Here is a 23,382-nt window from a genome sequence, read left to right on the forward strand (position 1 = left end):
TCTCAGACTTGTGGCAGAAGGACAACTTTGTCAGCTTTGAAAAGTAACCACGAATATTGAGGGATTTGTCTAAATAAAAATGTAAAAAAAACCCCCAACTGTACAATGCAAAATAGCAATATTGAAAAAAGGGAATGTAAGAGTGACAAAAATGCAGATATGAAAAAAAGACCACAGAGAATTTCTAGACACACAATAGAAAGAACACATTTGTATTAGAACAGAGAATACCAATATCTGTTAGCCATAGTCACTGCATTCAGGAAGTGCATGTCCCTGCTTGAAAGAGTTAGGCTCAGGCTGATGGGCCACATCAGGGCAGAAGCCCTGGTCTAGTATCCTGTGATAGAGATTTCAGTGCCCTTCTTGATACCTCTTTCCTAACTGTTGTCCCAACAAAGGCATGCTCTGGTCCATGGCTGCCTGTAGCTTCTCCCCAGACTTACTCTACAGCCTCATCCAGTTCCTTAGAAAACCACAGCAAACCCAGGCACTGAGATTTGCAACACGTGTGAGCATGCACATGTATGCAAGTTCCTGGGCATACCTGTATCCATAGGACATCTCTCTTCAACATAGGCCCATACTCTACATGCCTCTCAGAAACCACTACTGATGTTTGCTTGTTACAACATGACCCCAATACTGTCCTCTGATTTTCAGGCCATCTGATGTCAACTATGACATCAAGCATGATGTCAAGTCTGTGCTCAGTGAGCAGAGGGGCCACTGCAGTCTGCTCAGTACCTACTGCGATGCCACACACACACACACACACACACACACACACACTCTCACTCACTCACTCAGAAAGGTAATGTCACATGAAAGAACTTAGGGGATCAGCAACACCAGATCTTCTCATGGGAAAACTAAATTGTGCCCCTTCCCCTGGGCCCCTCCACCCCGCCCCCGCCCAAGGGCTCACTTCCATTCACATAATTGTGCCTGTATCTCATGGAGGGAGCTCCTTGGGGTCAAAGCCTGTATCCACTCATCTCCAGATTCACAGTCTTTATTACTTTGGGTACTTTCCTGTAGTCAAAAGGGGTGTGCTGTAGAGAGAGGTTCAACTTACACTTATTAAATTTGTATGTTTTTAAATACTTGAGTTTTAGTGAAGCAGATAATGGTTTCATTTATGCGAAGAAACCCACAATGCTGTTATCGCTAAAAAAGGGAAAGCCAATGAAAACAGAGTAGACACACTATGTTTTTACAAGTGAAAGATTTGCATTTAAGGTATGTTATTCTTAATCTCACAGCTTAGTATTGTTATTACAGGTACAATATTTTGCTATGAGTGTAATATTGCTATGGGTATATTTGGGGGAGGGAGGTCACAATGAAACAGCACACATCAAGAGTTATAGAAATGTACCCACTCTGACCCAAGAACCTTATACCTGGAAAATTTACCCTGCAGAGAAGAAGGGGGAGGAGGAGGGGGAGGAGGGGGAGGAGGGGGAGGAGGAGGAGGAGGAGGAGGAGGAGGAGGAGGAGGAGGAGGAGGAGGAGGAGGAGGAGGAAGAAGAGGAAGGAAAAGAAGAAGGAGAAGAAGGAGGCGGCAGCGGCGGCTGGGTACTGGTAGTTTATACCTGTAATATCAGTTGAGATCTGAGGATCATACCAGCCTAAGCAGAAAAGTCTGTGAGACTTTTATCTCCAATTAACTAGCAAGTTAGAAGTGGAGATGTGGCTCAATTGTTAAAAGTGCAAGCCTTGAACAAAAAGCTTGAAAAAAGGCCACAGGGTACTAGTGACTCACACCTGTAATCCTAGCTACTCAGGAGGCTGAGATCTGAGGATTGCGGTTCAAAGCCAGCCTGGGCAGGAAAGTCTGCGAAACTCTTATCTCCAATAAACCACCAGAAAACCAGAAGTGGCGCTATAGCTCAAGTGGTAGAGCGCTAGCCTTGAGCTGAAGAGCTGAGGGACAGCATTCAGGCCCAGAGTTCAAGCCCCAAGACTGACCAAAAAAAAAAAAAAAAAAAAAAAGCTAAAAGCCCTGAGTTCAAGCCCTAGTACTGCTACAAAGAGTAAGAGCACATGAAAGAAAGCATGAGAGTTAGAGAGAGGAGAGAGGGAAAAAGAGAGAGACAAGAAAGAAAAAGGAAGGAGAAGAAAAAGCAAGAGGAGAAGCCATATGCATGATAATGTTCATTATAGCCTGCATGAAATATTTGAGCACAATTGGTTGAATAAGTCACACTCCATTCACTAGACAGAAGAGTCCCTCAATCTTAAGGTAAATATGAAAGACATGTAGCAACACAGTGTGATACACTCACAATATGAGCTCAGCATGCAAAATGGTATGTTCACTTTATTTAAACCCACATGAGAGATATGTGTAGGTGGGTAAAAATCTAAAAACAACCCCACAAAACAAAAGCCAGACAATTCGAAATAAAAGAAGGGAAATTAAGCAAAATTTAACTTTCAAAATGTATTTAGATTGTTAGCCTTATTTAAACTTTGAAAATACTGGACCATGATATTAAATGTACAGTCTGTTAAAGTTGAAATATGTAACTTGAGGGTAGGGATGGGAGGGAAAAATTGGGTAAGAATGATGGAAGAAGTGATACTGATCAAGATGCATTGTACATAACCTCATGTATGGAACTGTAACCTCGTTGTACAACTGGTTAATAACAAAATTTAAAAAGAAAATATGAGACCTTACCAAAAACCTGTACTGAGTTTTGGCCACTGAGCTTCAGATGCTTCTTGATCTGCTGTTAGGGCACATAATGTGGATATGGCATTTAAAAACCATCTGCTCTCAGCGGGATTATCACTGGGATCCTCTAGTTTAGAATTTGAATAACAAGAGTCATACCCCTCTTATGCTTCTTTAGGTATAAAATCAAGATGGATAGGTAAGTGGTTGGGTTGAATGAAAATAAAAAGTAAAGACTAGGAGAAAGTTCTTTCCCAGTAGGTTGCACATGGGTACACAATATAATTGCACAATATAATTCCTGTCCAACTTCATCACTTCCTAGGGTAACACAGCCAACAGTGTGCTTCTGAACTCTGGCCTAGTATTTTGTCCTAAGAATTCCTTGTCTTGGCTTCTCCAGTTGAGTCTCTGGATTCTAGAAATTGGGTGCAATTGAAAAAGCACAGGCTTGAAGTGAAAACTTGGGTTCACGTTGTTGCTGTCAACAAACAGCTCAAATTCTAGCCTGAGTTCAATTTTTAAAAAAATTTCTGTCTTGAATTTAATTTTTATCTATAAATAGTTTGCAAAGTTGCAGGGAAGATTCTTCTCATCCAATGATATAAAGTGTGAAAAAAAATACCAGCATTGTCTCTTGTCTTGGATTTCTGCACCAGTATAATGCTAAGGCTTTAATCATAACCTCACAATGCAAATCAACTGGGGTCTCCATGTTAGAGAAGACAAGTTCTTTATCTAGAATGAGGCTTCCACCCAGACAAGATCTGGAAAAGTCAGGGGTGTTTTGGGTGGTTACAACTGGTTTGTAGGGTGGGTGCTACTGGCAATTAATGTGTAGATGACAGGGTTGGTGCTACATCATCTTGCAATGCCCAGGATGGCACCACACTAAGAATTACCTGAGCCTCAAATATCCATAGTACTGATACTGATAAACCCTACACTCTATTAATGGTACATGGGAGAAGACAGTACCTGATATGTAGCAACAACTCAATCTATCTTTTTCTAGGACTGGGTGTGTGTACGTGTATGTGTGCATGTGTGTGCGCATGTATGTGTAATTCCAGAGTGGGAGGCGGTAGGATGGGGAGGAAGCCAAGGGAAAGAACAGAAGGATGATAGGAGAGCCATTTCTAGCAGCACTGCTACATGGGTCACCTCCTTTACCTTCCAACTCTTGTAAGCCTAGCTTGAGCTGTTTTGTAAAATCGCTAAGCACCCAAGGACCACGTTCTCCCTCCTGTGACCTCTACGGATTCAGTTGCTCAACTGTAACTCAAGCTGTGTAGGTCCTAGGAGGCTTTGCTTTCTCATTTCACACCTATGCCATATATATTAAGGATAGAGCAATTAGGATTCACACCTTCTTATGGGGCTTTACAAAATGGCGGAGGGAAGTGAGCTTTTGTGTGGACCCTGGCACATCTCTGGCGAAGGCTGTTTTGAAACTTCTTCTGAAAGTGGCTGCTAATGGACTGATAATTGGTTTCCTTATGAAGTGTGAAGCACTCTGCTGGCCTGTCAGCAAAGCATCAAAGATTGAACAAACCACCCTCGGACTTATTTGTATCTCCCTCTCATCGTAGTTCTATTGGGGAGGAATGGGGCTGGGTGAGGATGTGTGAGAGCAGCTCATCATTCTCCAATAAGGTAATAGGTAAAACAAGCAGAGATTCTGGAAGAACACAGGCAGTCTGGCCAGAGTTCTCTCCTCAGGAATAGCCAGGCTGAGTAAATTTCTTAGCCAGAGCCTGAACATCTTAGATTCCAAATCCCAGGGCTTAGCACAAAATAGACGCTCACAAATATCACTGAATGGATGGAGAGTAGAACTACTTCCTAACTGATTCTGAGCACTTGTCCCTGAAGATGAGGATTAACCAAGAAGGACAGAAGGGCCAGGGGTGGGAGGGAGAAGTTGGCTCTATCTTTTCTTTTAAAATGCTCTGAACTGTGAGATACCTCATCTTACTGACAACCTAGATGGAAAAAAGACTGTCTACCACTGTGAGGGCAGCTCAAAAGCTAGCGAAATGATTCTGAAGTCACTGCATGCTGCAGAGAATGTTTGGAAACATGAAGGAAGTGTGTACTTGTGTGGTCTCTGTAGGGCAATTCCCCAGTAAGATGCTGTTTTGAAGAAAATGCTTCAAGAAAAAGAACCATGAGCTGCTTCATACTTCTTTGGACAACTGTTCCAAAGACATCTGAGCTACCACAATAATTTTCTCTACTGCCTTCTAACTCCTAAGGAGAGAACATTAAATTTTTTTTGCTAATTAATATTTATATTAAATGTTAATATTTATTGTGACTGATATGGGGAAAAGTCAGGCCATTTATGTCAACTTTTGCTAGAAGTGTTCATGTGTACGCTTATGAACACTCTACTATACACAGATACAGCCTTACTCTTTCATAGTTTTATAGATCTTTACAGATGCTTTACCTTTTCTATTGATCAGACAGTATGGTTTTCTTCTTTTCTTTTGATTCAGAGTTTGGAGCAGAAGTGTCTCTAAATCAAAGTATGACCGGTTTTGTAATGACCCACTTTATGAAGCAGTTTCCAAGCACCCTTTGTGCAGAAAACATAGGGGCGACTGCTGACAGTTATCTTTCACTGTAAATATGATCAAAGAGGCTTAGCATTTTTGTAGTCAAAATGGGAGTTTGACCCTGTTGAATTGATTAGGAAGCCAGCATCCAGGAGACATCCTGACTACAGTCTGGAAGTCAAGGCAGGACCAAGTATTAGGGTCTTCACATGTTGAATTCCAAGTTATTTCACGGTATCTACACTTTCTTATCACCATCCCCAAGTTACTTCAGGGTATCTACACTTTCTTATCACCATCCCCTAACTACCGGTCAGATGGCAAGCATCTGGAGGGCAAAGCCCAGGACCTCAGAGGGTACAACTCCAGGTTAGGGATTGGGTACTAAGCAGAGAGAGACAGATGATGGTCCTTCTTATTCATGAGGCACACATGTGACCTTGATATGTGGTTCAGAGGCCCAGGGAGAGTTGTCTGGTCTCCTCCACTGAAGCCAACATCCTTCAGCCTCAGGCTGTGATTTCTGTTCCACACAAGCATACTGACACAGTTGAGTGATGGAGGTGCCTAGAGTGCCATCATCCTCTACATTCCACAATTGTCTATAACGCTCACCATGCCAGCATCCCCAGAATATCTGTTTCACAGTTCTGACCAACAAGCCTCAGGCCCCTGGTCCTGTCTGAAACTACAGAAAATACCAAACCATACTTGCAGGGATGGCTCAATCTTCTTTTCTCTTGGCTATGTATGAGCAGTGTCCAGTTCTTTGGAGTCTGTCAGCCTTGCTTCTAGAATCTAACCCTGGTGAGCAGTACTTCAAGGTCTCTTGCCCTTGGTGAACATTTTAGAAAAAAATATTCTAAAACGAATCCCAAGAGGCAGAAAGTCACTGAATTCTTGGAGTATCTGAGTGCTTCTTACCCCCTACTCCTAGGTGACTTCTGCTTGCTATCATACCTCTGTTTTTGGGGCCTGGGAGCCTTGTGCTGGTCCTGAGTACATGGCTAGCTTCCCTTGCCTGTTCATTTTTTCTGGCTCTCTACCCTAGAACCTTCGTTGGCCCTCTTCAGGCTTTTGTTTCATCTGCATAGATTTCAGAAGTTAGGAAGATGGTTCCTGAGGGTCCAATCATCTAGACCTTTGCCTCCTTGGACACTGACTCCAGCCAGCAACTCTAGAGTTTTTGTTCTGTTCACTTTTGCCTGGATTCAGTTCACCAGTGCTCAGAACCTTTGTTCTTGCCGGCCTTGAGCTGCCCTTCTAACTCTGCTGATCCTTCTGTCCCTAATGCTCCCAGCATGCTGTGGGGCTAACATTGGCAGGAAAATCCCAGTTCTGCAACTATAAAGGGGCAGGGGAGGGAGGAGGGCAGAGAAGGGAAGTGAGCAGATACCACACAATTGGTTATTTTTGTTTTAATAAAGGTGATTAAGTTCCATGTGCATTTAAGAGTGATTTGATCTTTAAACTCCTGAAGAATTTTTACACAAGTAAACTAACAAGTTATCAAAAATGGTATGCCAGACATAGTCAGTGTTTTGTTATTGTTGTTTGAAAAGCATAAGCACTGTGGTATGACCCACCTGGCCAACTCAACCACCCACTCTCATTCAAGCTCACAGAGATGCTAACTGCCTCTCAGGCTCTTCTCTCTGTGGCATATGGAACTCAGAAGGCCTGAGCTGCCCACTGAGGGAGGTGAAGGATCAGAGGGGCCGGCTGTCTGCCCTTCCCTGGAAGGAACCCATGGATTGAACTGGAGAAGGTTGGGTGGCAAGGAGCAGGAGAACAGATGAGAGACCGGAGAAGCTACAACTTTGGATTTCCCAACACAGGACATGCCTGGCTGCCTCTTACCACCCATAAGTTCCTCATACTCCCTCCCCTCCTTCATGACTTAAGACTCCCAGTATCCTGTGTGCTGAGAAGTATGGCCAGTCTGCCCAAGAGGAAGGATGACAAGCTTCATCACTGTCTCAATGCAAGAGACTCAACTCCAACCTCCTTCCGAAAGAGCCCACATCCCTTCACGAATCCCATACACAAGGCAGCCGATATGGGAAATGTTATGTCCTTCAAGGCCCTTCCAGGAACCACCCAGAGGCTACCACCATATAGACCTGCCAGTCCCTCCAACCCCACATGGTCAGTGGTGGTGACCAGGGAGGGGAGGCTTACTTGGGTCTCAGGCTCATGGGGTCATGCCCAGGTGTCTGTCTACCCTGCCCTTAAAGATCAACAGGGAGAGTAAGATGACATCAAAGAAAGTCCCCAAAGGTCAAAAGCAACCATCAATGCTGCAGTCTACCATGTTACTGCCAGAAATGGAGACCCAGCCAGCCACATTTGGAGGAACAGGAGAAACAACCAGAGTGGGAGCTATGGGTACCCTTCTCTGTGGTCCCAAGGAAACCAGCTTGCCTCTCCTCTAGGGGGAGCTCTGCAGCAGCCACCTCCGCTCACTTACACACACAGACTGGCTTCTTAGCTGACCACTGGTTATTCTTTTGGCATGTGATTGCCTTCTGCCCCACCAGCTCAAAGGCGGGCTGGCACTCAAACTTGAGTGTGTCACCGTGGTGAAAGCGGGAACCTTCCCGCCGGCCGTAGGCAGGTATGCCAGGGTCGCCGCAACTGCCCTGCTCGATCTCTGAAAGACAAGGAAGACAAGAAAACAGAGACAAAAGTGACTTCGTTCCTCTTCTGAAGCTGCTCCACCCACTGCCCTCCCTCCATGAGTCACTGCACAGAGCCCATGGGGAGACGGTTTGTCCAAGGATGAGGGTCCTGCTTACATACTGTGCTGTCTAAGGAAGCCACAGGTTTGTCACGCTATACAAATAAAGGGCTCTAGATGCTGGGATATGTTCGATGTGGGAAGAGGGGTGGGTTTACATGTTTCATAGGTTAACTTGTCTGAGGTGTCCTCACAAGTTCCAAAGTTTGGAGACTTCTTGGCTGACATGGATGTTGAATTCAGTCCATTGAGTGGCTAACACAAACATAGACCACAAGGCAGTGGTCTTTGTGATGAACCAGAGATTACATGGGAATCAATACTGACTGTCTTCTGATAAAGATGCACTGTTTCAGGAAGGGTTTTTTTTTTAAATTATTCCATTCCATCCCATTCAATGGTAGCCAGTAAAATGAAGTAAATGATTCACTAAGTATACTTTTGTTTTGTGGTGTTGATCCTGGGGCTTGAACTCAGGGCCTGATGTGGTCCCTGAGTGTTTTTTGCTCATGGTTAGTTCTCTATCACTTGAGCCACTGATCCAGTTCTGGCTTTTTGTTGGTTAATTGGAGGTAAGAGTCTCATGGACTTTCCTGCCTAGTCTGACTTTGAACCAAGATCCTCAGCTCTCAGTCCCCTGAGCAGCTAGAATTACAGGTTGAGCCACTACCCCCCACCCCCACCCCACCCCAGTAACTAAATTTTAAAGTTTTTTCTAGGTGATAGTGGAGTCAGCCATGTGTAGGGGGCCCATGGGAGGACCCCAAGTGATGGGCACCTCATGAGAGTGTCTGTCAGGACCCAGAAGGAGTGTGCCTTGGCCATGTCCTTGGAGCTCCTCCAGTCACCCCCCTAGCTACCATGCTGCATTCAGTTAGTACTATGAAATGAAGAAGGCGGTATGTCCTGGGAGGGAGACATTTTGTGGGAGGGACAGGAAGTCATTAAGGAGGAAGATGGCAAAATAACTATGAGAGTCTTGACATTTGGGTGACAGGGACCTGGAGGCATTAGCAGAGTATGCCAGACTTGCACAGGATTCCGCAGCCAAAGGGACCCAGACTTTTCTGTGGATTGGTCTAGATTGTCAGAAGCAATGGCTCTGAAGTCACTGTGTGTGACCCAGAGAATTGATTCTTAAAGCCTTCTTGCCACAACTGTGGGGTGTCTGTAGGCTGATCAGGGTAGCCCCAGACTTCATTACATGTGTACAGGCTCCTGATTGTCATATTCAGGTTACTCCCAAAATCAGAACCTCTAGTCCTAGGAGAGGGGAAAGAACAAGGCATTTTGTGGTGAGGAGTGTGTGTGCGTGTGCGTGTGTGTGAGTGTGTGTGTGTGTGTGTGTGAGAGAGAGAGAGAGAAAGAAAGAGAGAGAGAGAGAAAGAGAGAGAGACAGAGACAGAGAGACAGAAAGATAGAGAGACAGAAAGACAGAGAGACAGAGAGACAGAGAAGAGATCTGGAGTCAAACAAGTCATGAAGTGCACTTGAGTGTATAGATCTGTATGACCGTGTGCCAGATCTAAGGAATCTCGAGTACAGGTTCACCCACCTACCATCTCACACATCCCCTGGCCTCACCCTTTACCTTCCCCCCCCTAAATCATAGCTGAGCCATCTTCTGAGCTGCCTTTGTGCATGCTCAGGTAGGTGGGCGGGCGACACTCTGAAGCATTTCAGGGAAGATGGGCCCTTTGCTCCAGTCCCAGAGCTCCAGGCTTCTGAAGGAAGAAGGGGCCCCTGTGACAAGTGCATATGGGGAAGCAAGCAGAGGCTGCCCCTCCCAGTGCCCCAGCCATGCTCTCCACAACTCATGTTCCTGGGAAGCCCGGACTGTCACTTCAGGCATTGGTGACCTGGTGAACATTACCTGGCATCGGAAGACAGAGCTGGGTCCTGCTCCCAGATGGTAGGACCCAGACCTAAGGTTTTCTATTTTCCACTGTGAGCCCTTTATGTGTACTGACTCATTTCACCTTTTGGTCACTGAGAGCAAGGTACTATTTTCCCTGTTTAAACAAGAGGAACCCTAAAACATAGAGGCATTACACAATCATCTAAGGTCATAGAATTTAGAAATAGTGGATTAGGGAGCCAAACTTGAGTTGTGAAGCTTCTATGGCCCTTTCAGAAAATTATCTTTAAGTAGTTGTACAGAGGTGCTTCAATTCAACACATGGGTTGATGAGTATAATGCATCTTGATCAATGTTACCCTTTCCATAATTCTTCCCCATCTCTCCCAATTTCATGGCTCTGTATTCCTATGCCACAACACACTGTACTCTGCAAGTTTGTACAAGTTTTCTACAAGGTGATGAAAGCCAGGGCTGGAAAAGGCTTTGATGGGCCTGCTGAGGAAACTGGACTTTAGATGGTGGGTAGTGGAGAGTCTGTGAAAGATTTCACTCAGTCAGTGTTTAAAATCTCCATATGAGAAAGGTCAGAGTGACCATTCAGTCTGAAGAGTGGTCTGGAGACGGCCAGCTGGAGGGAAGGAGAGCATTCATCCCCTCAGCAACACTGGAGTGTCTGCTCAGAGTAGACCCCTGTGCTTGGCGTTACAGAGGAGACTGGAAAAGATGCAGGGCCTGACTCTGTGACGTCTCTACACGGCTAGGAAATTCACAGTAGGATTAGGGAGATGCTCTGATGTTCTGCCCTGGCTTGGGAAGTAAGCATGGAGAGAAGTAGGAAGGTATAGAGGCCTGATTTAGGAAGAAGCCATCGGCTATAGTGGGAGTGAGGAAGAAGGAAAGGACAGAGGTCTGTCATGCCATGCTTGAGGGCTGGGCCTGGGTACTGAGGTTTGTTCTCTTGAGACAGAACGGCAGGTCTGAATGGTGGGTCTTCACTAGGGCATGCTGAGGTTTGTTTTTTTTTAAATCTCCTCATGGTATTTTCAAGTCGAAAGAGTCTACATGGGTTTTAAGTACAGGGAAGAATTCAGGTCTAAAAAAAATTGAAACTGAGAGATAGCACAGATGATAAAAAGAACCCAAGAGTGGAAACTATCCAAGAAGGGTGAGAAGAGATGCGGGCTCAGAATGGGTCATTAGGGATGTAATGGGGAGCAGCATGGTGAAATCCTGAAGCTTGGAGGAGGATGAACTTTGCGAAGGTTAGCAGACTCTGAAAAGCAGATTAGCCACAGGAAGCCACCTGTGATGCAGACAGGAGTAGACTGAGTGTCCTGATGGGGCCAATACCCAAAGAGAGAAGGGCTCCACGATGGCATGGAAGAACAGATGATGTTCAGTGAAAAGATTTCTTGGCCTTGAAAGAAAAGAGAAGAATTAGGCAGCAGCTCATGAAGAGATATGGCCTTGGGTAGGGATAGTGGTGAAAAATAGTTCTTAAGATGGAAGTTTGACCCGATTTTAATGCTAAAGAAGAACAGAGACAGGGAGGTACAGAAGATGAGGAAGCGGAGAAGAAGGAAGGGAGGAGGGTGACAGATGATTACATAATCAACTGAAGTACTGGAAGAGAAATAGAAAAGGTCAGCACTAACATCCAGAGAAGGCACCCTGGGAGTGCAAGAGCTGGCCTTAGCAACTAGATGGATGCTCTGCTGGTAGAAGCAAACAGGGAAGGGGTGGCTTCATGAGCTTTCTGGTAGGATGGCAGGAGGTGAAGCAGGAGGTCATGGTCCTTGGGACAAAGCAGGTGGCCAGTTCTGGGGATAAGGATTTGACAATGATACAGATGTCTACAGCAGTTACTCAAGAGAAGAGAACTCAAACCAGATACACGCACACCTGTGTGCCCACTGAGGGTGAGGTGACTCACTGTAGGAGCTCTACCTTGCCGGGCTATGCACCCTGTCCCAGCAGCAGTTAGGGACTTCCTGACCCCCCTCCCCCCGATATACAGGAAGAGGTGACTGGGAATGGGGTTGAATTTGGAGACACAAAAGGCAATAGGCAAAGAATGTGAAGCTCTTAACTAAAAGTTTGGCTGAGTGCTAGCTGAAGCAAAGGAGATGCTGGGACAAGTGAGAGACCACAGAAGCAGGCAGTGGTGACAAATCAAAGACTTGAGAAACCAAAGGTCCCAGGGCAGGATGCATGACCCTGAGATTTGAGAGGTGCTAGAGGATAGAGTCCAGCAGCCAGAGCGGACAGCTCTGAAAGGAAGTGAGATGGGCAAGGACTGATAGACTACTAGGCTATGGCAACACCTAGAGTTGAGAGGAAGGGACCAGTATCAGTGATGAGCAAGGGGTAGAAAATAGGGAGCTGGGAGGCAGAGTAAGGTCAAAGGAGAAGGTCACACAGGTGGATGAGCAGCGGAGAGAAAGTTTGAGAGCCATCTGCGCAGCATGAAGTTCATCTAGTGTGGAGAAAAATGAGCCTAGTAATGGTGACCTCAAGGGAGGTAGGGCTGCCCTGCAAAGAGGTCCTAGTTATATGTGGGGAGAGGAAAAAACAGAGCAGGGTTGGGTAAGAATTGGGGAGCTATTAGTAGGAAGGCAGAGAGGATGGTGGCTGGCTTCTGTTCTTTGATTTCCCTTGTCCTGGCATGGGCCTTTCCTTTAAACCTATCATCAACCCTGGGGAGAACACAGGGATTCAGACCCCCTGCCTTCCTGAAGAGGGCTCCCTGTGATCCACTACCCTGCTACAAAGGCCCTTGTTATTGGTTCTCATGGTCTGGTTCAGACCAAGACTGAATTGTCATAATTCCAGGAAGACATATGGAATTTTGACATGGAGAAAAATCACTCTTGCAATTTCCTGTTACCTCATTTAATGCAATTCTACTTTATAAGTGTCCCCCTTCTTTTGCCAACCAAAAGGCAAGCTAGGAGGCAGGAGACATCTGCTTGTGAGGCACCTCACCCCACAAAGGGAATCTACTGAACATGGTAGATTCAGGAGCTGCCATGTTTGTTTTCCCTTCTGGATTCTTTTATCCTTACTTTTCTATGAGCTCTCGGTCTTCCCAAGCTTTTTTAATTTTTAAGAAAAACACTTAAAATTGTTATTATAAAGGTGAAGTACAGAGGGGTTATTGTTATGAAAGTCAGTTAAAGAGTGCATTTCTTTTTGGACAATATCACCCCTTCCCTTGCTCTTACCCATTTTCCCCCTTCCATCCCAAATCCATAAGTTGTATAGTTCATTTTCAATATAGCGGCTAGTGAGTACCACTGCCACATTTGTTTACCCTTTTTCCCTCCATTTCAGTGTCATCCCTTATCCTCCCAAAGACAGATAAATGAACAAGCAAGCCAAAAATAAGAGAAAACAAAAACAACAATAAAGGAAAACCCCTCTTGTTTCCATTTCCTAGAGTTCATTTGAATAAATATTATTGTAAATGCTCACAGGCACATAGGCATTGCATCTTTGTGTTCCTCCCCTAAGATATCTTTCTTTGGTCTCACTGAGTGTGAATGCCTACAGTCTTGTATAATTTGTCACATTCTGTTTATTTCTTCCCAATTTTAAACAGTTAACTGGAATCCTCTTTTATGACAACTTCTGTCCAGAAGGAACTGTATCACATGTCTATAAGTTCACTGGCTCTTTGATGTTCTCCAAGGGAAGAAGAACATTTAGAAGGAGACAGTAGTCCAAGCCTGGGCTGCCTTTCCAAGCAGTGAGCCTTCATTGCTCCTTTACTTCTGTCTCAGCTCAAGCTAGTGCTTTCTTTCTTCTCCTTTCATGTGGTGAACTTCCCAGCCAACAGACAGGAGCTTACACCACTGATAACTACTGACACACTTTCACTGACTTCTCACCTTAGACTTCTTACCATTCTCTTGGTGCTCCATTCTTTCCCTCCATAGAGCTGATTGCCCCTTGTTAACTGTTCATCTGTTCCTTTCACCAGTATTCTACTAGTTACTGTCCTAGACCATGGGGTCATAGCAGCAGGGAAAGGACAAAAATTGTCCTCCTGGAGTTTACCATCTGATTGGGCATCAGGCATAAGCTGAGTGCCCAGCTTGCCCTGCCTCCCCCTCCACTGTGAGCTCTATGGAATCAAGCTCTGATTAAGTAGTATAGATCACTGTATACCCAGCACCTTGCCCAGAACACACAGAGTATTTGGTTTAATGTACGAATTCAGCTACTACTTACTGCATGGAAATTGTGTCAAATGCCACACTAAACACAGAGAGCCTTGACTTCTAAGCCCTGGGTTAGGTGGCTATGACCATGAATCCAATGCAAATGATGGAGGGACTTGAGGAGGTATAGAACTGATGATAGGGTTTAAGGGGAGGCAGCTCTAGCCTCTAGCTGGAAGCACTGGGCAGGCTTCATGGAGGTTGTCTGAAGCTGAAACCTGGGAATCAGCTCCGATTTTTCCCTTTCCCATTGCTCCTGCTGTCTCTCTGATTATTGGCTCTTCACTTTCAATGCCCCAGCATCCTCTGCTCTTCTCTATTCTCTATCTGAGGTCACCATTTCCCACCTGGGTAGAAGTAGGCACCTGGAGGCTCCTTTTTCTTCCCTCTATTCTGTACTCTAGGAAGCAGCCCATGATGACTCATACTGTCCCTGCTCCATGGCTTCTGAAACCCCAACTCCTCAGCATGCTGGGACCTGCCCCACCCCAGTCTCATCTTTGGCCAGATGAGATTCGCACATCACAAAACTGAGTGCTCTGCAGGGAGGCCAAGCAGGCCAATGGCAATGGCCAAGCACTGTGAGGTTAGAGTCTGGACCTGAGTCCTGGTTCTGACACCAAGCGATAGACCTGAGGCACATGCTTATTTATTTTTCCTTAGTTTTGTCATTTTTAAAATAAAAATGATTACAATGTCCCTCCAGAATCATCATGAGGATTAAAGAGTTTTGTGCATAAGGTGATTGCCAAAATGTCTAGCACATGGTGTATAACCAGTAGCAAGGTGATATTTCCTAGCTGCTATTATTGTCACTGTTGTTTGAAGAGCCCTGCCGGCTTTCCCTTGGTTCAGACTGGGCACCTGCTATTTGCTATTTCTGAAATGAACACCCCCTGCTCTTCTGCCAGACAAAGAATCATCTTTCAGTGTCAGCACAAGGTGTCCCAATCTAAGTCTTCCCTACAGTCACCTGGCAGAGGCCTGAACCCTTTTCTCTTGTTCCTGCCCCACCTTGAATACTTCTGCTACAGTTGGGGTGCTGTAGTTTGGGACATGTATTTCTCCCTGGCAAATATCAAGTTTCTTGAGGACAGAGTGGGAAATGCCTGTATTCCCATTTCTTGTGAGTGCAGGTTATAGAGTGGGCATCTAGGAGGTGTTGGAGGGAGAAGAGGATGGAAGTGAGGAATAAATGGAGGGAGGGTGGGAAGGGGAACAAATGATATGAGCACAGTGCCTGGAGAATAATACGTTCACTGTGGCAGGAAGTGCAAAGGATGGTGAAAAGGGATGTGCTGAGGAAGACCACAGTGAGCCAGCAGCTGAGCTTTAAACATAAAGCTTAGGGCACCAGCCCCTCCAAGCCCCAAGGCCCATTTCTTATTCTGTCGGCATCTTCAGAACCCAGACCAGTGCTGTAGTATACTAAGTACTCAAGACCTGCTGTTCAGTTAGCACAAACTCCTACCCAGTGACCAGGACATCTTGGATGTGCCACGATTGTACCCCTGGGGTAGATCTGGAGTTCCTTAGAATCACATTCTACCTCCACTTTCCCTTGGGAAAGGTACAGGGAGGTAAGAGGGCTTGCGTGTATATGCTCAGAGACGCATGATGGCCGTAGCTGGGATGGAAGTGTGGAAGGAGGAAGTGGGTGGTGCTTTCCTCTCTATCTCCTTCCTCCTCCATTCTCCTTGGTCTGTTACTGGCTGAAGAAGGCTGGGAGAAAAAAAACAATGTGTATGGAAGAGTAGAGTATTAGGATGCCTCCAAGCTGTCTGTCTCTGCCTCCAAACTGGAGCTTATGGTTTACAAAGAGCCATGAATTTAGAATCTCTCCTATTGGCAAATTATATCCTGCCAAACTCCAGTGCATCATCCTCTGCTGTGAAGTTTTCCAGGCCCCAAGGTCCAAAACAGACTGGATGCACTGGGTTTTCTGATAAGACCTGCTTCTCTCTAGCTAAGTGTCAGCTCTCACTGCCTGCAAAGTGTTGAAAGGTATCATAGAAACTCAGTGAGTATCTTAGGAACCCCTTTTGTGTTCTGCTTGGCCAGAGCAGGGTTTGTTGGACTGCTCAGCTTTTGGGGACTAGACAACAAAAAGTAGAGGTGTCTTGAAAACAGCAGATGAGAAGCTGAAAATGGCTCTAGGCTTAAGGTCTGGCATGAGGAAAGGCAATGTGTAGAAGAGAATGTGCTGGCTTGCTGTCCTGGGTCTCTTTTCAAGCCTGGGTCTAATCCCCCTTCGTTAGGAAGGCTGTCCTGTGCACACTGCCAGAGAAAAGGGACATGGACTGTGCTGGTAGAGGACAAGTCTTACTTTTGCAATTTATTCCTATGGAGATTTTAGCTTTGTTTCTATCTATGTGTCAGTTTTTGAAACCAACTTGTCCCTCTGCTCAGAGGTGTCTGAGAGCCACCTTTTCATGCTTCAAGTAAATCTCACTTGTCAACATCAGCTCCTCTAAAGATCCATCCCTGGTGCCCTCCAGCAAGGTTAGCTTCTACTCCTTTCTATTTCTCCATCTTCTGGTCCTTATTCAATGCTGACAAACACAGACTATGAAATAGGTGAAGACAGAGACAGTCTTTACAACCCCAGTGTCCTGATTGGTGCCAGCAACACATCATAGGACCTTACAAAATGTTCAGTCAACAGATGACTTCATTTCTAACATGAGACCCTGGGCTCTGGGGTATCCTTCCTGCATCCTCTATAGCCATGCTCCTCCATATCTCTAGGGACAGGTTTCCTGCTCTTTCCTCCCCTGGGCCAGCCTCCAAGATTGAGCATCAGGCTGCCAGATTCCAGCCTCCAGTTGGGAAGCAAGGAGACATCCAGATTGATGTGAAAACTTGTTAGCAAGTTGTGTGTAATTTTATAATGTTTCTGGTAAGTGCTAATTGCTTGTTCCTTAAATATTTCTTGTTCTACTGGGAAGCAAAGCAATTGCAACTATGAATGCACTTCCCACAGCTGGCCGCCCCCATGGAGGGAGACTGAGTTTCTAGGCTCAGAGGACTCGGATATTGACAGATCTTGAGTCTCCTATCCTACCTGGTCTCTTCTAGCAGAACAGGACAAATTTCTAGGAAGTAAATGTCACAATTTTTCTCCCAGGGGCTCAGGATCTTAATGAGGGGAAGGATGTTGTTGCCCAGGCATCTGCCTGCCCTAAAGTAGCATCACTTTGCCCGCAGCGGGGTAGATGTGATAGTAAGGACCACAGAACCAGGTAGACCTACAGGATGGGAAGTGATGGAGCTGGAACTCCGTCTGCCTTTAAATGTCTCAGGTCATCCTATGGAACATCCTGCATTCCACTAATCTATCATTGCTGAGTCAAGACTCCTATCACTTATGGAATCCTATGGACCTACAATCAATGTGGAGCCAAGATGGAAGCAGAGGTAGTACTGAAGCAGGTGCAGTGGTGCAAGTCAGAAGAGCTGCAGTTATGGGAGAGGCAGGGGAAGGGAGCAAACTTTCAACACTGTCTTTTATAACTCCTGGACCACATTCCAGGCACTTGAGCACACTGAGTCCTCAGGAGCCAGCAAGCTGACTGGTCACCATACTCTCTTCACGATGAGGAAACTTAGGCTCATCCACAAGGAGAGACTGGTTTGCAGGGGTCTGTGAGAGAGCCTGAATATGAATTGGATAGGTCCCACCCCCAAAGGCTATGGGAATAACAGAGAATAGAGATAGACTCTTGGATCCGAGTACCAGGAGGTGGTAAAGTGGGCCAAAAGAAGCTGACGGTGTCTGAATGTACCTGTATAAAAAAAGTCACTGCACTAACAGTCTTCAAAGCTTTTCATGGTGGTTACACCGCCCTACACCAGGCTGGGGCCAGGTATGTAGTACTGGAACAATGAACAAGCTGTGATCTCTGCCTTGGACAGAGTCATCGGACTCAGGGACTCAGACTTTGGTTTGTAATCATTACCCCTGACAACTTGGGATGCAACAGGAAGATTTTATAGTTTCTTTTGGAGCCAATGAGAAGTTGTCATTTGGGTCTGGTTTTCTTTTGTCCTTTCTTTTTTATTTTTTAAGTAGGAGAGCACTGTGACAGAGTTGGATTCTGGGAAGATCACTGTGTGCCATGTGGCAGATGGGTGGGGAGGGGAGGCTGGGAAGGCAGGCTGTGCTGTCAGCATGGAGGAGGGAGGGAGGAGGGAGGGCCTGATCACAGTGATGAGAGTGGGGATACTGCAGAGGGGAACTGATGGGATCTGACTGCCGGTCAGAGTGGGGAGAGAAAAACAAGGAAGTGAAGATGGGTCCTTGTGTTGGGGTGGATGGCAGTTCTACTTGTTCATATGGGGGATATGGGTGAGGTTCAGGGGTCATGGAAGTAGGTATAGATTTGGTGATCTTAGTTTTGGGTAGTTATACAAACTGAATGTTTGTGTCCCTTTGCTCAAATTGTATATCTGGGCCTTTAACCCTGAGTACTGTTGTATTGGGAGATGGAGTTCTATAGAAGCAATTAAGGTTAAATGAAGTCAGAAGAATGGTGCCCTAATTGAATAGGATTTATATGTTTATAAGAAGAAGCATTTGAAGGCTTGTGAATTCTCCAGAGAAAGGTCACACAAGGACATGGTGAGAAGGTGGCTGGCTAGAAGCCAGGAAGAGTCCCTTGCCAGACAGTATAATGATCAAGACTTTGGTAGTGCATTTGGAGCTTCCAGAATTGTGAGAAAACATGCAGGGCCTGTAGCTTAAGTTATGTAGTGATGGGGCCATGGGTGCATAGCATAATTTGAAGCAGCTGAGGGGAGGCTGTGAGTGTGAGGAACGTAGACAGAAATGCAGGAGGGGAGCAGATGGGCAAATTTCTAGGGTTCAGGTGAAGGTGGAAATAGATGCGACCAACTTAGAAGGCATTAGAAAGAGAGGACTGACCCTAAGAAGGGACAGTGAGGAACCGTGCAAAAAGGATAAAGGGGTAGATGGAGGGGGTGAAGGACCAGGAGGTGGAGGTCAGAGGAGAGTCAGAGAGACTCAACCCAACACCTTTTGACAGAAGTGGTGACTTCTTACACTATGACATAGGACTAGTGGGTTTCATTCCTCCCATCAAAAGTTAAGATTAGAGAACAAAAAAAGAAGGACTGTTTTTTTGGTCCTGATAGTGGGGCTTGAACTCAGGTCTTGAGGGCCTAGTGTTATTGCTTGGCTTTTTTGCTCTACCACTTGAGCCACATCTCCACTTTGGTTTTTTGCTAGTTAACAGGAGACAAGAAAATCACAAACTTTCCTGTCAAAGCTGGCTTTGAACTACAATCCTCAGATCACAGCCTCCTGAGTAGCTAGAAATACAGGCATGAGCCACCCGTTCAGTGCCTGATCTAGGACAAACCTCTTGATTTAAACCCCATACCCCAGGATCCTCTCACTAAACAAAGTTCAAAGGCTTTATGCCACCTGACAGCTTTCTGTGGGTAAGATTCTGCCTCCTGCCATGTCCACTGTTAGACTATGGAAATGAAGCACTTGAGCACAGGCTCACATGTGGAAGGCTTAGTCCTCACTAGTGACATTATTCTGGGAGGTGCTGTAAGCTTTAGGGGCGGGGCTTAGTTAGACGAAGCAGGTGGCTAGAATGCTTAAAAGTATTTTGTCCCTGGCTCCTTGCCAGTCTCTCTTGCCTGTCCACGAGAAGGTAAGCAGTCTCTGCCACATGCATCCCTGCCTCCACGCTCTACCTCACCAAAGACCCTATGAAAGGTAACCTCTGAAACTCTCAGCCTAAATAAATCCCTTTTCCTTTGAGTTGTCTGTCAGGTATTTTGTCACAGAAAAAAAAAAGTCTGACAACACAGCCTACATACCTTGCACGCAGCACATGGAACCATGCTATTTCTCACCTCACCTGGGGAGGGAAGGCCCTGCTGGAACTGCTGCTGTGAGGGAGAGATCTAAAACCAGGGCCTGCCAGTGCCAGCCAGTATGGACCACAGTGAACAGACCCTAGCCTGGCCCAAAGGACTGGAATGCAGAAGGTTCAAGGTAAAGAGCAACATTGATGGCCTCCCAGGGAAAGGCACCATCATAGCACCAGGCAGAGTTAAGTCACTTCCTGCTACATCTCCTTGGCATAATAACCCTGCCAGGGTGGCATTATTATCTATGTTGTGAGTTAGGAAGACAGGCTCAGGGAGACCGTGTGATTTGCCCAAGGCCATGTAGCTGGGCCCATGCTGGGATTCACAAGGTTTGGTTCAATCCCAGAGTCTGTTTCATCTTTACAGAACCTGCTGCCCATGTATACAGACCCTGACAGAGCCACGAGGGTTAGTGAGTCTCTGAGCACTTAGACTGTCCTTCCTAATTTGTCACCGGTCCAAGCAGTCTTGCTGACCATAGTCGGTGACCAGCAAAACCCAGTGGATATGTTTAGACCACATCTAGGTTGCTTGTTATAACAATCTCTGCACTCTGCATAGAATCAGTCACATAAAAAGTGTTAAATCAATACTGGCTGAGTGAAACAGACAAATGAACTAATGAACAGAAACTCTAATTTCCAATGACATGTTATCCAGTTAATGCATAATGATACATTAGATGGGGGCAAGCCTTTGGCTTTATGAAGATCTTTTAAGGAATTGAAATTCTATGATTTGAGGAGGATCCCAGTGTGGAGGGGGATAGGGAGACAATCAATGGTTTTGAAGTAAGAGAGACATGAGATCAAATCCTAACTCTACCAATTCCCAGACTCCTGTGTGATCCCAGGCAGGTGACTTTACCCTCTTTTTTCTTTGTACATCATGGGGCTTGAACTCTAGGCCTGGGCACTATCCCTCAGCTCTTCAGCTCAAGGCTAGCACTCTACCAGTTGAGCCATAGCACAACTTCTGGTTTTCTGATTGGTTTATTGGCAATAAGAGTCTTGTCATCTTTCCTGCCCGGACTGGCTTTGAACTGCAATCCTCAGATCTCAGCCTCCTGAGTAGCTAGGATTACATATATGAGCCACCAACGCCCGGCTTTACCCTCTTTAGCTCAGATTCTCAGCTAGAAAAGAGCAATCTTCATATAATTGTCACACTGTGTGAGATTAAGTAATATTTTAAATCAGTGTTTACATATAAATACTCTCCTTAAAGAAGTCTCCTTAAAGAAGCTGGATGCTGGTGATTCACACCTATAGTACTAGCTAACTAGGAGGCTGAGATCTGAGGATCATAGTTTGAAGCCAGCCTTAGCAGGAAAATCCATAAAACTTATCTCTGATTAACCAGCAAAATGCTAGAAGTACAACTGCAGCTCAAGTGCTAGAGCACAAGTCTTGAGTGTAAAAGCTAAGGACAGTGCCAAGGCCTTGAGTTCAAGCCCAGGATTAGCACATAAACACACACACACACACACACACACACACACACACACACACACACACACACACACACACACACACACACACACGTTATGAGGAGCCAAAAAGAAGGAAGGAAAAAATAGATGCAGAGTCAGCATCTCTTGCTCCACCTTGGGAGCCCCTGGGGCTACCATAAGTCTTTTCATAACATCACTTGCAATCTCTGAAATGACAAATAGGAAGCTTTAGGCACACAGTAGGCTTTCATGAAATGTCATTCCCTTTGCTTTCTGACAAGACTCACACCAAATAAATCTGATTCTTATCTCCCATGTGGCAACGCTTCAAATATGTGGATGCAACACTCCAGTCTCCTGAGTCCACCTCTCCCTCAAGTAAACATCTGGGACTTACAAATACTTCTCACAGGGATTAGTTTAAATCCTCTCCTCCTCTATCCCACACAAAGATCTTCATGTTTAAGCTGTTCTCTGATGCCTGATCAGGTAGAATAAAACACAACGAATTCCTAGGGGTAAATATTGGCAGCTAATTCTTTTAAAAAAATTCTTCTCACTTCATTGTATCCTATTAATTTAGTTAATAGCTCCCCCCTCCACTTCCAGGCTTGTCTGCATTGTCTGCTGACTGGTATGCTCATGTTGTTCAGGCTCAAGCTGTTTGTGTTCTATTAAAACCACTGGCCAAAATGGACCAATTACAGGCAAGTGGATGACACCCATCATCCCTCTCCATGTCTGAGAACATTTGCTGCTGAATGAACATTCACAGATTTTTCAGAAACGGGAGGAATCTTACAATTTTTTTTTTTTTTTGGGTCCGGACGTGGAGCCTGAACTCTGGGCCTGGGCGCTGTCCCTTAGCTCTTCAGCTCAAGGCTAGCGCTCTACCACTTGAGCCACAGCGCCACTTCTGGCTTTTTTTTTCTGCTTATGTGGTGCTGAGGAATCGAACCCAGCCTCAGGCATGCAAGGCAAGTGCTCTACCACTGAGCCACCTTCCCAGCCCCGAATCTTACAATTTTTTTTAACCCAAATCCATTCCCATTTCCAAAGTAGTGAGTGACAGAGCTAGATCTGAAATAAGGACTGATGACTTCCTGTCTGGGGCTCTTTGCATGGCCTTAGAACTGCACAGGTAGATCTTTAAGTACCAGGACAGCCCATTCCGTGAAGGGCCTATGTGCTGTTACTTGCTGCCTTGAGTGTTCACTTTTCAACAGTTCTCATTCTCACATGTTTCTATCTTTAGAGATTTCTCTCTTTTGCAGATGAAGAAACAGTCCAGAAAGGTTGCATGGCCTGCCACAGAGTTGGAAAGTGACAGGACTAGATTCGTCACCCATTAAGTTTTCTGTCTCCTGCTCTGCCTTATTTAGACACAGGTTCCCTTCTCTTGGAACAATAAAACTGCCATCTTTACCCTGGGAGACATCATGATATGATAATATTAGTGTTGGACATTCGACCTAGCCTCCTGTCATGCATTGAATTGTGTGTCTTTCCTCTCCAAAAGATATACTGAAATCCTACCTCCAGGATCATTTGGAAATAGTCTTTGCAGATATAATCAAGTTAAGATGAGGTAGGCTGGTGCCCTTAGAATAAGAGGGAAGAGAGAAATGCAGGTATGTTTGTGTTAACAAAAAGAATGGAGAGACACAGCTATAAGCTAAGGGAGACCCGAGGATGAGGCATTAAAAGATACTCAGAGTGGACATGCCTTACTGATACTTGGATGTCAGACTCACACCTTGTAAACCAGGTAAGGACCTGTATCTGTTGTTTTAAACCAGTTTGGGGTGCTTTGTCAGGGCAGTCTCAGCATCTCCTGTGTGCTCAATTTGGAAACAGCATAGGTTTTAGTATAGGAGGAATCCTTGATCTACCAGTGTGAGCCTGCCTCCCTGAAGGCATAACTTCCTTTCCCTGTCCCTCGTGTCTC

At 45.5% G+C, this 23,382-nt stretch overlaps 1 protein-coding gene across 1 annotated transcript in view; it reads right to left on the minus strand.

Annotated features, from left to right (window-relative positions):
- The window catches only part of Csmd2 (CUB and Sushi multiple domains 2), a 526,828-nt gene that overhangs the window by 205,755 nt on the left and 297,691 nt on the right, over positions 1 to 23,382 (minus strand). Inside the window, exon 13 of the mRNA XM_042684124.1 lies at positions 7,721 to 7,903. Coding sequence (XP_042540058.1) covers positions 7,721 to 7,903 — 183 coding nt within the window. The remainder of the gene's footprint in view (positions 1 to 7,720; positions 7,904 to 23,382) is intronic.

This window comes from Dipodomys spectabilis, unplaced genomic scaffold, assembly GCF_019054845.1.
Source record: "Dipodomys spectabilis isolate Male_0828 unplaced genomic scaffold, ASM1905484v1 ptg000002l, whole genome shotgun sequence".
In the NCBI taxonomy this organism is placed as follows: domain Eukaryota; kingdom Metazoa; phylum Chordata; class Mammalia; order Rodentia; family Heteromyidae; genus Dipodomys; species Dipodomys spectabilis.